Genomic DNA, 16,243 nt, shown 5'->3' on the forward strand with positions numbered 1-16,243 from the left:
TACTTAATTTGTTCCTACATTTAAGTTCAAGGATTGCCTAAGCTTAATTGATAACTACAATATCTACAAGCCCCTTAAGGGTATGGGAGCAAAGTAACATTGAAGAGTTTTTAGTTTGTTTGAATATTGGGAATTTGAGCCAAGGTGTAGATCATTGGAATGTGTCTCAAATTCTATTGTGAGTCAATTTATAAGTCATCGATACTTTCCTCGCAAAATATATTAATGTAAAGGACTTTCATAATATTACTAAGGAAACATCTTATTGTCATATCTTTTTTTAGGAATGGGTATCTTTGACTATAATACAATTGGTTTCCTATATGAAATCTTCCTACGTAATTAAGAATATATATAGGAAAAGATTTTAATTGAAAGAGAGAATTTCATTTTGGGTGTAATTGGGGCTTTAAGATTTAAGAACTCTAGGGATTGTAATCTCCTTGAATAATAGTGGAAATTCTTGTTTGTCTTTGCTTGTGGATGTAGTCTTTAAGCAAAACCATGTAAAGCGTTGTGTGCTTTGTGTATTTTCTATTTTGGTTCCCTTATTTTCTTCTCCTTATTATTGTTCTTTATTGTGGTTTTTCAAAACAAAAGTTATTACTAAAATGAAATGTTACTCGACAATGAAAACTCATTGAAATATAGTTATCATCTATCGATGCTATCTAAAAGGGATTTGGATGTTTCTCCTTCAGATTCAACTTATTAACAAGTTGTTGTGGCGTCATTCTAGAACTACTACCTCCATCAATAATCAGAGCGCATAGTTTCTCTTGGCAAGCAACACAAGTTCAGAAGATGTAATATCTAATCCTCCTCTTTCTTTGCCCTTGGTGTGTTCACCGATGATAGCATAAAAAAATTGTAGCCTTGAATCTTGGTTGCATAATTTGTTGACTCTTGAGCTAGTACCTTCTAGCCAAGACCTTTTTCTTTGATACCAAAACTGATGTAGGATAATCCCATGATAGTTGTCTATAATCAAATAAGGTGGGCTAGTACATCAATTTTTATGAATGAAGGAGAGGAATGAGAATACAATTATAGCACTTAGGAAAATTAAAGTAAAATAAAAGAAAGAAAAGATATAGAAGAAGGATAGGAATTCTTTCCTATCAGAAACAAGGATATTCCTGTATTGAAATATTAGGTATAAAGAAGGAAATGAAATCTTTCTCAAAAATACACAATTGTCTATAGAAAGTTTAATAAAAAAGGCAAATAAAAGTCTAATACACAATTCTCTATAGAGTCGCACTATGGCCTTTTAGGAGTCTCATATCTGAAAGAGAAGCAATGAAGTCCCACTATTGAAAATTGCAAGATATGCAAGAAATCATAAAAACTAAATAAAACCATGAAAAAAGAAACCTAACCAATATGATAACTTATTAGGATTTTCATATCTTTCCTAAAACTTTCAAAATTTCCAAACATTAAAAATAAAAAATGCAAATAGAGACTTTTTTTTTTTTAAGAATTAGAAATTTGAACTTTATAAAAATTTCTTATCATAAAAGGTTCTAATGAAAAAGATTTCTAGATCCTAATAATGATTAAAATGGAAACCTTAGAAAAATAAAATTTTCAGGAAACAAAAAGTTTAGAAATACCATAACTTCTTTTAAGGTGAAATTTTCAAATGAAAAAAACAATCTCAAATTCTAAATGAAACTCAAATACCAAGTACTAACTAATTATGGCTCTCAAGAATCTTCAAAAAACTGCAAAATTACCTAAATACTTTTGATAGAGGAATTTAGGATTTCCTTTCTTCAGTAGATTTTGGAGATTCATCATCGTCAGGACTTCACCATTTTCCTGATCTACACTTAGGGGAGCATAATTTAGATTTATTCTCTTCACATACATGGCTTTGTTGATACCTATTTTGCATTAACACTTGGACCTATCAATATTTGTTTTTGTCCAGTCTGACATGCAGAACGGCACTACTAGTGACAAATGTATGCAATCAGAGACCATGCATCAGTTGTCCTCATTTGACGCAGAATTACTAATTGAGAGCAACATGTAACTTTATCTCCATGTCACTTTTGTTGTCATAATCTCCCTATTTTCTTCCTTTGCTAGGACGTGGTGACAACCGCCATCTTAGGATACTAAAGGGAATTCTTCTACCCATCTTAGGATGGAAGAAATCATCTCATGAGGTAAAAAAAGGAGCACCCCTAACATGCGAAGGTTATGAGTGTTTGCTTATGAGAGGCCACTTCCCCACCCCACCTTTAGTGGTCAGCTATACATGTGCATTCTCACCCCAGCAAGAGGATACCTCTAATAACTAATGCAAACCTCTCCAAGAGGGGAGTCCCCTAAGGATCTTTTTGTTGCTCCAAGGATATCCCTACACTTCCTTTTAAGGTGCTTAATGTAGAAAACTCAAATACATTATTGCCTGCCTGAGATGGGAGTAGGGTTTGGAGATGTCAATTTACTCATCTTTGTAGTTGGCTTGGCCCACCCCACCATTGTGTACATGGGATATTCCAGAGGTCTGGGTTTGGTAGCTGCAATGGGAGGCTCACTAGGGCGAGAATTGGAAGAACATCAGCAATCCATGTCAGATATATGTTGGGAGGGAGAGGGGTGCTAATGCAGGGGGGCTGTTTTGCCATGACTGCATTTCTCACTGTCTCCAAGTGAGACCCTTCAAGAGGCTACTACCATATGCCCACTTTGCCTCTTGCTTCTTTGTTCACTCTGCTCTCCCCTTAAAGTTGGGTAGGTGCCCATTGCCATCATCTACCTCCTCTAACAAAGAACCTTGTGTAATAAACTCTTTAACCTATTAAGCAATTTGTCTGACAAGATTAATCAATTACAGTTTTTCTTACTCATCGAGCATAATCTCGTCTTAATGTAAGCAGCAGGTCATGTTATAAGGAAATTGAAGATTTTATGGCTATATTTATAGATGACTAACTGTTCTGCCCATCTAGTAATCTCTTTCGGCAAGGTTAATTGAACACCATTATTTGTGTTATGTAAATTATTAAATTTTAAAAACTTATTTACATTTCACTGGAATGTCATTAGCTCTGTTTTTTTTTTATGTAGATGGTTTGTGAGCAAATGCAAGTAATTGTTTTTTCTTTGTAATTTAATCAATGAATATATTTTCTGTACGTTCTATATATTCTTGCCTATAGCTCTCATGGTAAAATGGTAAAACCATGTCCAATGTTAGTAATTTCTGTTTAGTTGCAACTTAGATATTTAGCCATTACATTTCTCATGAATTTTCTTTGACAAAATTCAGTTTTGCTCATCTCATGCCGATTCTTTGTGAATCTTATTTTGAAATGTATGTGCAGACGGTGAAATGTGGAGATTATTTTCAGGCAGAGGATGGTCCTAGAGAATTTGGTAATATATTTATCGTTACTAAGTGGATTAAAACTACCGAGACCTCGTTGGTGTTGCGTCATTTGGAGGTGAACTACAAAGAGGTACAATTTGAAAATAGGATGCTGAATATATGGATATGGTGGTTTAGGCCTCTTTGGGCCTAGCAAAGATGAAAAAGAAAAAGAAAATGTGGCCTAATATGGGCCATAGCTTTAGATAGAGAATGATTCTTGAACCGGATATAATATGCATATTTATTCCGGAGAGATTGGCTTCATATAAAAGATATATATATATATATTGATAGGCAAATATTTATGATATTAACAGCATCTAACAAAAAGCGCGCTTAAGTATACATGGTGTATACAAAAGCACAAAAAGGCCATATCCAAGAGGGGTACACAAAAAACTACTCCCACCTGCTACATGGAGCTCAGCCAATCAAGAAAGTCCAACATGGACAAAGAGCATCTCCAATGAACACTTGAACCCACTCCAAAAATTATACATGAATGATTGTTTGATCGCTTGATCAGATTTTTTGGTATTCTCGAGCATGCACCTATTTCTTTCCTTCCATATTGTCCAAAACAAGCATAAGGGAACAACTCTCCAAACTATCTTCCTTTTTCTTCCAAGGAAGGGGCCATGCCAGCTTGGAAGGGCCTTCTTTATTGAGGAGTGCATTACCTTCTGAATACCTAATAGAGAGAAAATCTGCTGTCATAGAAAAGATAAACAAAGAAATTTAAAAATCCACTAGCTATACCAGCAAATAGAGAACATTTTGAGCATATATTGGATAGACCCACTTGCATAAGATTGGATAAACTTGAATATTTGATTGCATTGAAGAATATGTGTAGAGCTACAGGTTGTTATGCAACATGTTTTTTCTATTTTTCTATTATACGAAACCATGTGAAAAAACAATTACTAAGAAAAGACGATTATCATGACTTGGAAGTATGGGAAGTCCTGTGAGAAAAATATCAGCTCATGAGCCACTGCTAAACAAATGAGCAAGAAAACACTGTCCATCTTCCCACAACCAGCAACACCACACCAAGAAACAATGCCTATCAAGGAGTATAGTGGTCCCCTCTAAACAGCTAGATGGTGGCACCCATCTTTGATGGGAAGAATCTGTCCTAATCAGGCCCTTTCTTTATTCAGTAAACACTAACACATAGGACTGTACTCTAGAGTCTCTTAGCTATACCACTGATACTTAAACCTATCCAGCACCAATTTGGATGCTCACAAGTGTGGCTATCTCCATTTGAATATGGACTTCCAAGCAAGCAAGCAATGTTTGTATTATACCTGTTTGTTGTGGGAGAGGCTATGTTGCAATGTATTTCTTACATTGTTTCATTCTTTTGTAATTTATGATGCATGGTTTCCCAACAAAAAATGTATTATTTTGTATTTGGCTATCAAATACTCCCTGTGTACTTTGGTGCGTCCCCTTTAGGTGGCACTGTTAAAGATATTTTTGTTTGCCTATTAAAAGATTTACTGTTTTATACCACTTCATTGAACTTACAAAGCTGATTGACGCATTCAGAGGGTCATGTCATCTGTTCAACAGATGGCTCATACTTGTGCATGTAAGTGTTGGTTGGGAGGAGGATCTGTTCTGATATGATGACATTTTTTTTTCCTTCTTTCTTTTATTGGGTGGAACAAAAAAGACATGTTTAAAGAATTAGGGTTTTTGATGATGACAAGGGATTGCTTGCATGGCTGTGAAAGTTAGCGGTATCTTGCAAATTGGCTAGTTGAGGAAAGCTATTCCATTTAAGGAATAGAAGAGGGAAGCTTTTTATGATTTGGGAGCAAGGGTAGATTTGTCATTAGAAATCTGATGTCTTTTGAAAGAGGGTGGAGTTCATTGCAAGGAATTGATCTAAGATGTGTTTTGGCATGGCACTTGACTCCAGTTAGAACTGAAACTTTTGGGCATGGCAAGTATTGCTTCTCAAGAAGATATAAAGGCAGGGGAACTGTTCATGAGACGGATATGCACATTGAAATCTTAGTTAACAATACAAGAGCAAAACAAAGTAACCACTCAGAGGCAAAGAAAAAAGAATCACAAAAGACATTAGTTGTAATTGAATGTTTAGAGAAAACATGCTCAAATTCTTAATTAAAACCTTGTATACATTGGACTTTGTACTAATGAGATTTACCCTATTTACCCTACTTACCCTACCAAAGCTTCCTACTGAGCTATTCAAAATCCTAAATGACTTCCAACTAATTAGATTTTATCCAATTAGACTTCATGTCCATTGAAATAAAATACAGCAAGTTTTTATACTAAATTGCTAAAAAAAAATAAAAGGATAAAATTGGAATCTAGAGGCTAGAACCCATTTACTAAAGATTTAGGCTAATCCAGATCTGCTTAAACACAGACATGGACTTTTTTCCGATGGTTCCACAACCTAAAAAGTTCACCATCATGTGTTGCGATTGCATTGGAAGGAGAATTAGGGTGGTGTGTTTTCAATGAAGTTTTTCTTTTAATATCCAAGTGAGATGGGGAATGAGTCTTTTTTGGTTCAGGAAGTTTGGGGTTTTGTTCCTTTTAAATTGGTTGACGATTAAAAACAAAAGGGAGGGACTCGGCATTGGAAGGTTGTCTATCTTCAATAAAGCACTTTTTGGTAAATGGTGTTGGAGATTTGCTACAAAGAGATATTCTTTTTGGAAGAAGGTGACTATAGGTAAATATGGTGAGGAAAAGGGAGGATGGTGCTCTAGAGTTGTCAAGGAAAGATATATGGTGTGGAAGGTAATCAAAAGTGGATGGGAGGCTTTTAGTAGTAGGATCAAGTTTAAGATGGGCAATAGGTGGGGGATGAAATTCTAGAAGGATAAATGGTGTGGGGATTTGTCCCTTAAGGAGGCTTTTCCTACTTTGTTTTATATGGTCAACACCAAAGATGCTTAGCTGTGGAAGTGAGGGATGAGGAAGGGGACAAGGGATGTTAGAACCCTCGACTCTATGGACAACTCCATGTTTGGGGGTTAGAGTAGATAAAGGCTTTTTTTAGGCCATTGCAATCACAATCTATTGATGGGGACATTGTGGATAAATGGTATGGCAAATCTTGAAATGTGACATTTTTTTCAATTAAATCACTCTACTCGCCTTTGTCCATTGAAAGAATAGAGACCTTCACCTACAACATTACTTGAAACTCTTGGGCTCCAATGAGAGTCCATTTTTTTTTGCTTGGGAGGTTGTTTGGGGTAGGATATTGAAGTTGGACTAGCCTAAAGGGAGGAGGGGGTTATGATTTTGCATAGATGTTATATGTGCAAAGAGGGAGACGAAACAATGAATCATATTCCCCTTCATCGCTCAAAAGGGGTAATCTTGTTGCCATTGATTTTTGCTATGTTTGGAGTCGAGTAGGTAATGCACTCCTCAATTAAAGAAGGCCCTCCTAAGTTGGCATGGATCTTTTGTAGGGAGCAAGAGGAAGACAGCTTGGAGAGTTGCTCCCTTGTGCCCATCTTGGATCATATGGAAGGAGTGAAATAGGCGAGCATTTGAGAATACTAAAAAAGTAGATCAAGCACTAAAATAATCATTTATATATAATGGAATGTGCTGGAGTGTACATGGGAATTGTTTCCTCGTCCATTTTGGACTTAATTGATTGGCTGAGCTCAATGTAGTGGATGAGGGTTGTTTTTCATGTATCTGTCCACTTGGTACGGCCTTGTGGTGTCTTTGTTTACACTGTGTATACTTCAATGTGCTCTTTTGTTAGGCACTATTAATTCAATGGATATTTACCAATAAAAAATAAAAAAAAAGAGTTCCTTTTAAATTGGTATTTTAGTGAGGTTGTTGCATGGATAAAATCTTTAAGTGACAGTTGACCACTTAGAATCTTAATCAGTCTAGATTAGTGTACACCAAATAAATGCTATAATCAGTCTAGATTAGTGTACACCAAATAAATGCTATATGTGTAAAGACCTTTGAATGGTTTCTAGCCAGATAGGAATTTTAAAGGCAGAAATCAACAGAAAAAGAAGAGAAAAAGGAGACATTGAAGCATTTCCCTGTCATTTTCTGTTGTCACCTGAATTGTGGCTCATCATTTCTCTATTCTTTTGCTTGTGTCAGTTGCTTCTTTGTTCAGTTGAAATTGGTGGCTTAAGTTGCCAATTCCTTTCATTCTGAAAGCTGACAGTGGGCAGTCTTCTTTTCCATCAACAGTGCATCCGAAAGGGGCTTAACTGAATTAGTTTTGAGGTTGTGTCAAAAACTTGATTATAAGATCCATTTATCCTGGGGTTTCCTTGTTGGATGAAGTAGGGATTCTATTTTTCCCCATTCTTTTGGATTCATTTGCTGGGAAGGGGCTAATGTTTATGTAGATGTGCATCTTTTGTCCATTTCTTCTTGTTTATGCACTATGCTCTTAAAAGTTCCAACAAATTATTTAGCTCCCAAGAAAAAAGGGTATGTGAAGAACTAAAACAATGCATCAGTAGCCCCTCTTTAAGTTTATAATGGGACACACATTAATTATACCCTTAGCTCTCACTTAGTACCAAGCACCAAATGATTTATTGTTGTTAGAACTTGTTCCTTGTTTGATTATTTGGAATTTCTATTGTTCAACTTGTCATTAGTAGTTAAATAATGCTAATTTAAATTTGAAATGGTTGAATTTTATCCTTATTTCATCTACGATCATTGTTGTAGTCAGAAGAGCCATCCTTGTCTGTTTTGCATATTCAATATCCTGAATGGCCTGATCATGGAGTTCCCAGAGACACATGTGCTGTTCGTGAAATGTTGAAAAGAATGTGTCATGTACTACCCAGTCTAGGCCCAATAGTGGTGCACTGCAGGTTAGCTCTTGTTTGTGAGCTTAATTAAACATTCGATGTTCAGTTAATCATTTATTCATGTATGTTTAAGATATTGTCTTTCTCTTGCTCAGTGCAGGTATTGGGAGAACAGGAACTTACTGCACAATTCACAACACAATTCAAAGGATCCTTATTGGAGATATGTCTGCCTTAGATCTTGTTAATACCATAACCACTTTTAGGTCTCAGCGAATTGGAATGGTTCAAACAATGGTAAGTTCTTTTTCCTTGGTCTCCTGCTTCATCTCTTAATTATTGTTTTTGTCTAAGCTTTTGCAATTTTTTATTAAAAATCTGGAACTTTATTTTGAGTGGTCGGCTGATTCTGAGTTTTCCTTATTTAGGTCTCAACTTTCTTGGAAATTGCATTAGGACATTGTTTATTGGAATAAAATACTTCATTGAGAGCTAATGAACTAATTCACCCTACTAGTTTTCATCATACTTTTTGTATTGGAACCCTTACGGAATGTCATGAATGGAAATGAAGTAAATTTTCTTTGACACCCTTTTGTTGTTTTCCATAAATACTTTAGGTATCTGTTAGGCTCCTTAAGTGTACTAAAGCTGTTCTAGTTTGATTTGCTAGTACTAGAATACCCTTTTCATTCTAATGCCATAACTTTTTTGGGATGAATTTCTTTGCAATAATTCATCACCATGGCATCAATTTTAAAGAATGCCTAAATATGAAAAATCTAATTTTAAAGGACACATCTTAAGTTAGATTTAAGAAAATTTCCAGATAAGTTTTCCTTAAAACTTTAATTTGAAAGTTAATAATTTCTTTAAAAGAATGAGGCTTTAATATTTGAACACGATTTCTACCAAATATAGACGTCATTAGTTGTCAGGGGGGGTCATCCTTCATGGATGAGGATAGTGTTGACAATGGGAAATTACGTGGATATGAAAAATTTAAGAGGGTTCAACATACTTTTGGAAACATAATGGATATTTGGGAAGTATGTATGCTAAACTTCTCAGCAGCGAACTAATTTATTTATGTTCTTTTTTGCTTGTTCCCTTCCTTTCTTATGACTTCGGTTTGAATATCTTGAAACCAGAAATTAGTTTTACCTATTTTCTCTCCAATTTTTGGTAGAAGGGCATATTTGTTTTCTTTTGGGATTCCCTTTTTTCTCTAGGTTCTTTGATTGTATCTTCCTTTTGGGTTAGAAAAATATTTTATTGGGAAAATTATCAAATATGGTAAGCGGAAGGTGATTAGGATCGTAAAGGGTCATCTACTTTGACAAGTCTTGTGAAGGATAATACAAAAGGGGGAAAAGTCCCTCAAAGGCCATTTAACTAAATCATAGGCTAAAATTCCAAACAATGTCTTTCAACTAAAACCCTAAAATTCAAGGACCAAACATTCTACAAAGTAAAACCCACCTTCACAGACATCATCTTTTGTCATGGGAGATCCCAACACAGCATATGCAAAAGAAAGAGCAAAGACATCAGGAATGAGGATCATCTACCTAGTTTCCTCATTCCCTTACACCATCTCCATAAACCCACTCTCAACCTTAGTTGGAAATGGGTCTTTGGCATCGAAATCTCTTATTGCCGCCCACGATGAGGACGACATGGCTAAGTTGATTCCGAGTTGGAGAGGAGAGGTGGATGTGTTTGAATGGCATGAGTTGGGGAAAGTGTATATCGATTTTTTGAATTATTAGGGCTTTGAGATTGTTTTATATTAAAATTGGTTTTTTCTTAATTTTTCTCATAGTAGATATAATGAAATTGGTTCTTCATGATTATCTTTGTTTTCTCTTCTAATTTTAATTTGGTAAATTGTGTTTTTGCATTGAGTTTAAGGAAGGAAAATGTCTAATTTTTCATTTTCTAGAAGAATTTTTGGAGAAGGGTTTAAGTAGAGATTGGTTTACTATTCAATAGAAAAGGATGCAAAACTTGATCATCTTTAGGTTTTTATAATAAAATAAGAAAAAATATATATATTATGGTCTTTTTTTCATATTTATTTTTCCCTATATTCTTTCTTTAATTCATCAAGTGGGTGATGTTAATACACTAGTATGATATGTTAGATATTAATGGGGTATAAAAAAGTTATCTCTAAAGTTATTACTTTGGTTATAAAATATAGGCATGACAAAAATGCACTATACTTACAATATAAATATTACAAAAATTACAATACATCACAACATGACCTAATTTAGAAAATTTTGAACTTTTTTCGAAACTGATAGTTTTGGGTGATTATATTATACTCCCTAACATACTTATACTATGAACCAATTGTTGAAACCAAATAAAGTACTAATTTGAATTTATGAGGCTTATAGTTTTTTTTTTTTTTAATAAAAAATGATTAAGTAGTTTCAATGCATTGAGTGAATGATGTTGATATGCTGGTACGACGTGTTAATGCTAATGCCAATAGTGTAAGATAGGCATTTCTAAGACACTTTTGTCATAAAATATAGGTGCTACATAAATGCACTACAATTACAATATGAATACACTAGCATTACAATATAACCTAATTTAGCAAATTTTGAATTTTTTACATGTTACTCCCAAGAGAATATTTGTGTGTTTGGTGTTGGGGTTTGGAAGGAAATTCTGAAGGAATCTGATTGGTGCTGGGGTAATATGGCTTTTAATGTGGGAAAAGGCACCAGAATTAGGTTCTAGACTGATCCTTGGTGTGGGATGTGGAGTTGTCCCTAAGGTTCCCTCAACTCTTTGTCGTGGCTGCCCAAAGGAATGCCACAGTGGGAGATATGTGGGACCAGGATTCTGGTCAAGGAGGCTGAAATCTAAGGTTTATTATTAGACTTCAACAATTGGGAGTTGGACTTGGTAGGCAAATTACTCCAAGTCTTAAGGAGTCAAAGAATCACCTTGGAGGAGGACTCGGTCTCTTGGAAGGGAGGAAAAAATGGGAAGTTTGGTGTTAAGAAAGGGTACAGCTTGCTGATCAGCCCTAGTGTCTCCATTTTTCCTAGAAATGGCATTTGGGTGGAGAATGTTCCAACTAAATTAGCATTCTTTGCGTGGGAAGCTGCTTAGGGGAAGGTTCTTACCCTTGATAGGCTTCAAAAGAGAGGGTGGCAGCTTCCTAATCGTTGTTATTTATGTGGTAGTGAAGAGGAAAATGTAAATCATTTGCTCATTCATTGTACAGTGGCCAGAGTGCTGTGGGAGATTGTCCTTGGTTTGTTTAGTGCCTAGTGGGTTTTTTCAGAAACTGTAAAGGAGGTGGTTCTTAGCTGGAAGGGCTTGTTTGTGGGTAAAAAGAGGAAAAAAATTTGGAGATTCATTCCGTTATTTATTTTTTGGATGGTTTGGAAGGAGAGGAATAGATTAGCATTTAGGGGGGGGGGGGGGGGGGGGGGGGGGGGGGTTAGCTATCCAGAAAATTAAGAATTCTTTTGTTTGTAATGTGTGGGGTTGGGCAAAATTGTATAGTGGAGTGGAGCCACGTTCCCTTATAGGATTCTTGGAGTGGTTGGCCTCTATTTAAGGGTTGGTGGGTTTTTTCTCTCTTTTGTTGTGAGGCCTTTGTCGCCTTGTATACTCCCTGTATGCTATGCGGCGTTTTTGCCTTGTGTTAATATATGTGTTTACTTATCAAAAAAAAAAAAAAAAAGAATATTTGTGTGTTGTTTACTCAATGGGTGCCTAAGAAAATAATTGTTTATACTGTTGGGGCAATGAAGTTCTTAGTCATGAACAATTGCTAAAGTTTGTTGTTAATACAAAATGACACAATGACCTTGGGGTTTGTTTTTTATTTCCAAGATTGAAAATGAAATTTCATTTTCTATTAGGTTCTCTATAAAAATGTCATTTTTTTTTTGTTAAAAAAAACTTCTTGACAAAAGTGCGTTTCAAATAATTTAATTTCTTATAATAAAATAAGAAAAATGATTTTTGTATAATAAAATAATTTAATTTCCTTTGACCTGTTTTTGTTTATCTTTATATATTTTTTATTTATTTTTTCCTATTTTCTCACTTTTCCAATCTTTTTTTCAACCCTATGTAAGCAAAGGAGTGATGAGAAAAGGACAAATCAAAGGTTAAAGTTATCCTCTCATAAGTTTTGATTTTTTTTTTCCTTTCAATTGTTTTTCTTGATTTTGATATTTTTTTCTTATTTATTTTTCCTATTTTCTCACTCTTCCATTTTTTATTTTTTATTTTGTACTCCATGTAAGCAAAGGTGTAATAGGAAAAATGATGAATCAAAGGGTAAAGTTGGATCCTTCGTAAGAATTTAATATAATAGGTGAACCTTTAAGGTCCTTATCACCTCCAGCCCACCCTATTTGATAATTTTTTATTTCTTTTTTTCTTCTTTGTTTAGGGAATATTTTATTTTCCCTTTTGAATTAGGAGAACAACTTCATATGTTCAGCAGCTGCTTTCATATCCAATTTAGTGATGAAAATCACTTCTTTCTTCGAATAAAATAAATTAGTCAATCTGTTATAATTATGCCATTTACATTAAGATTTATGCTTTATGTAATGACGGAATTAAATATTGTGTTATCCTCATTGTAAAACTATGAATATTCTTACATACAAATGAGGGAATTTGGGTCTTCCATTGAGGTATATTCTCACCTATTAATGGTTTGCTTTAATTCACCTGTTAAGGTTATTATTTTAAATTTTTAACAATATTTTCATTTTGTACTGCATAACATTTTAGGTTTTGAAAGGCAGTGTGTGCATGATTCATACCACATAAACATAATAGAAGCCATTGGTTATGGACCTGGCCACTTTGGCTCAGTATTTCCAAATAACAGCTTAAAAATAACTCAGGTATAGTCTGCATGCTAGAAGTGGTATGCCAATGTATTTTTTTAAGCCTATATTGCATGAAAACTTACAAAATTCCTTGGTGTTGAACATGGGACAGTTGCACTCCACGGATTCTGATACAACACCTAAAAAATAAAACCAAAATTTATATGTAAGCACACCTTTCCTTATAATACAAGTGTTGACATTAAAAACTGTAAAATCTCAACTTAGAATTTTACTGTGTATAAGCATGTGCTGCCTTGCATCTTCTCTGGAATTATGGATAGAGCATAACAGAAGAATGTTTGAGGGCAATGGGGTTAAGCCACAGCAGGGACAAAAGGGGAAAAAATGCTACCTATTAAAAACATGGCTGGAAGTACAGGGAAATTGCATGCTTCATTCCATCTATATATGGAATGTGTCATGGATTCAAGGAGGCCTTTCTTGGAATCTTTGGCTGACTTGGTTGGGAATTTAGTTGTGGGATTTTGTCATGTGGCATCTTCACTGGTCCTTGTCTTCCCTTTTAGCTTATAATATATCTTGCACACCTAGCCTGTAGTCCGGTTGGACCGCACATGCATGAATACACACAAATGTACATTGCTATGTCCTGAACTTAATTTTGATGTTGTGGAACCTCACAGTCTAGGTGCCAGATTCGGAGAACTTCCAGTAAATTGAAATCTTCAAATCTTGTAATTTATTATTACATGCAGATAATTTTTAATTTTAGTGGGTTTCTTTTATCTATAGAAAATTGGGAGAACTTTTTATGGTTATGATCTTTCCTGTTGAATCGCTCCCATTCTGCAATTGTCCTTAAATATTTTTTTTCCTGCTTTTGTTGGAAAAGAAACTTTCCTTCAGAGGAAAATATAAATGCTGTTGTGCTCTTAGGTTATACTTTTGTTGCTCACAGGTTTTCATCTATTTTCTTGCAAATCATGGATTGATAACCACATTAATGCTTCTTGATTTAAATAACTCTTACCGAACCTTTAGGACCTTTTAAGTTTTATCTTGATTAGGAATTTGGATACCATTTGCTACCTCTTTGTTTTTTTTTTTCTCCCTTGGAATTCTGCTTACTCTGCAACATGCACTGTTCATTAGGAGCAATTCCTTTTCTGCTACAATGCCATTGTGGATGAACTTGAAGACCTCATCTCAGGCAATGAAACAAACTCAAAATGGTACACATCCATTGCTTCTTTTACTCCGCACTTGTGCTGTCTGCAGCATGTAAGCTGCATTTGTTAGTCCAAATTTACTGATTGTATTACTCATGGGTAAAGCAGATGCTGAATGGAACTAGAAGAAACCAGGTGGTAGAATCCTTGTCAAAGTTGGAGAAATCAGCATGCTTAACTGCTCCCACTTCATGGTTTGTCTCAATCAGCTGAGTTTGATGCCCCATTTTCCTGTTAAACCTACGAACAATGCTAAACAACTGAACTAGTTAGTCATTTGGATCCAGTTGACCTCTCTCCCTTTTGAACTTACAACGAGACAGGAGTGTAGAATAATTTGATCATCTTCTTTAACATCAATCATTTGTCAGCAAAATAAGCAGAATGGAGCTGGAAGTAGAACATTTCAATGGGCTAAATGCTGCAAGATCAACAAATCCTTGTTTGTCTACATTATATTTGTGGATACCCACCAAAGGTTCTTGATAATCAGCCTACCAGAGTTACTAGGATTTTATAGTGCGCATTTACTTATTATTATTTAATGATTTAAGTTGATTTTAAATTAAATTATTTTTAAGTATGTTAATATTTATCGCATATTTTTTGTTTTAATTATTAATTCAAAATTTATTTTAAGTTATTAAATTGATATATTTATCCTAATTGATTGTAATTAATGTTTATTTTCAAAATTAGTTGATTAACTTGACTTATTATTTAAAATTGTTTTTAACTTTAGGTTGTGATATTAAGTTTTTTTATCCAATATATTTATTTAATAACTTAAATTAAGTTATTAAGTTATTTTATATCATTAGGTTGGTTTACTAAATACTAAAAAACATTAGGAATTTTTAACTTAATTTAAGTTATTCAACACGGTAAATGTATTTAATAAAATAATTTAATATTTTAATAAAAGTAAAAATATGATTTAAAGTAATAAGTTATTAAATCTTAAGTGGCATTTTTTTTTGGTTGTACATGTTTCTTTCCTCCTCGCTTCTCTCATAGCAATGAGGATAGGTGTGTCAATTTACAAAAACTTGAATTGTTTCAAATAATAGAATTTAATTTAAATTTATTTTAAATCATTAAGTCGTAAGTGTTCATAAATGCTGGTGAAGATACTTTATATTAAGAGATAATTGATCCTCGAGTGAATGTGTGAAGTTAATGCACGGAAATTACAATGATTAAGAGCGAACTCTAAGCAGGTTTGGGTTATTAATCTTTTCACAATGATTTGCAAGTGTTTTTAATTTTTTTTTTTAATATTTGAAAATAAAAATATTTTGAGTGTTAAAAATTTATTTAAGTAGTGTTTGTTTTTTTAGTTTTTTACTGAAAATAATTTGTTTTCAGAATTTAGGTTGTTGTTTTTTTACTTTTTCATAAGTTATTATAAACTTTTTACTAAATAAAAAAAAAAATCAAAATGTGTAACTTTTTCTAAATAGAAAAAATAACATATTGGTTTTTCTTTACTTTTTAATACTTAATAGAAAAAAATATTACAAAAACAAACAACCTAATATTTTACATTATTAAGCATTAATGTTTCATTTAAAATTAAATAAAAAAAAACACCACTTTAGTGTTTATTTTTTATCTAAAATTTTAAATAAATCTAAATTTAATTTAAATTTAAATAGAGCTTAATGTTTTTAAATTTTTAAGTTGCTTTTAATTTCAACCATCTCTTTTAGGGTTTTAACTAAATACACCTACTCATTAATTTAAAATTTTATCAAATATCTTCCCGATTTTAAGTTAAAAATGTTAATAACAGTGTGGATTTTTATTTTTATTTTTTATGAGTTTCTAAATTTATGTTGGAATTATTATTATTATTATTATTATTATTATTTAAAAATCAACAACAAAAACAAAAAAAAAAAAAAAACAAAAGGGTTAAAGAATATCCAAATGAACCCATGCAAACCAAAA

At 33.5% G+C, this 16,243-nt stretch overlaps 1 protein-coding gene across 5 annotated transcripts in view; it reads left to right on the top strand.

Annotated features, from left to right (window-relative positions):
- The window catches only part of LOC100259847 (protein-tyrosine-phosphatase PTP1), a 28,105-nt gene extending 13,364 nt beyond the window's left edge, over window positions 1-14,741 (top strand). For 2 of the 5 annotated variants that reach the window (XM_002267251.4, XM_010666709.3), the window contains exons 5-9: window positions 3,345-3,479; window positions 8,123-8,271; window positions 8,364-8,505; window positions 14,214-14,293; window positions 14,399-14,741. In XM_002267251.4, the coding sequence (XP_002267287.1) occupies window positions 3,345-3,479; window positions 8,123-8,271; window positions 8,364-8,505; window positions 14,214-14,293; window position 14,399 (507 nt within the window). In that variant the 3' untranslated portion in view covers window positions 14,400-14,741. Of the gene's footprint in view, window positions 1-3,344; window positions 3,480-8,122; window positions 8,272-8,363; window positions 8,506-14,213 lie in introns of all 5 variants that reach the window. The other 3 variants (XM_010666708.3, XM_010666710.3, XM_059734974.1) reach the window with 2 other exon arrangements.
- The last annotated feature ends 1,502 nt before the right edge of the window (window positions 14,742-16,243 follow it).

The sequence above is a fragment of the Vitis vinifera genome, chromosome 18, assembly GCF_030704535.1.
Source record: "Vitis vinifera cultivar Pinot Noir 40024 chromosome 18, ASM3070453v1".
NCBI lineage: Eukaryota > Viridiplantae > Streptophyta > Magnoliopsida > Vitales > Vitaceae > Vitis > Vitis vinifera.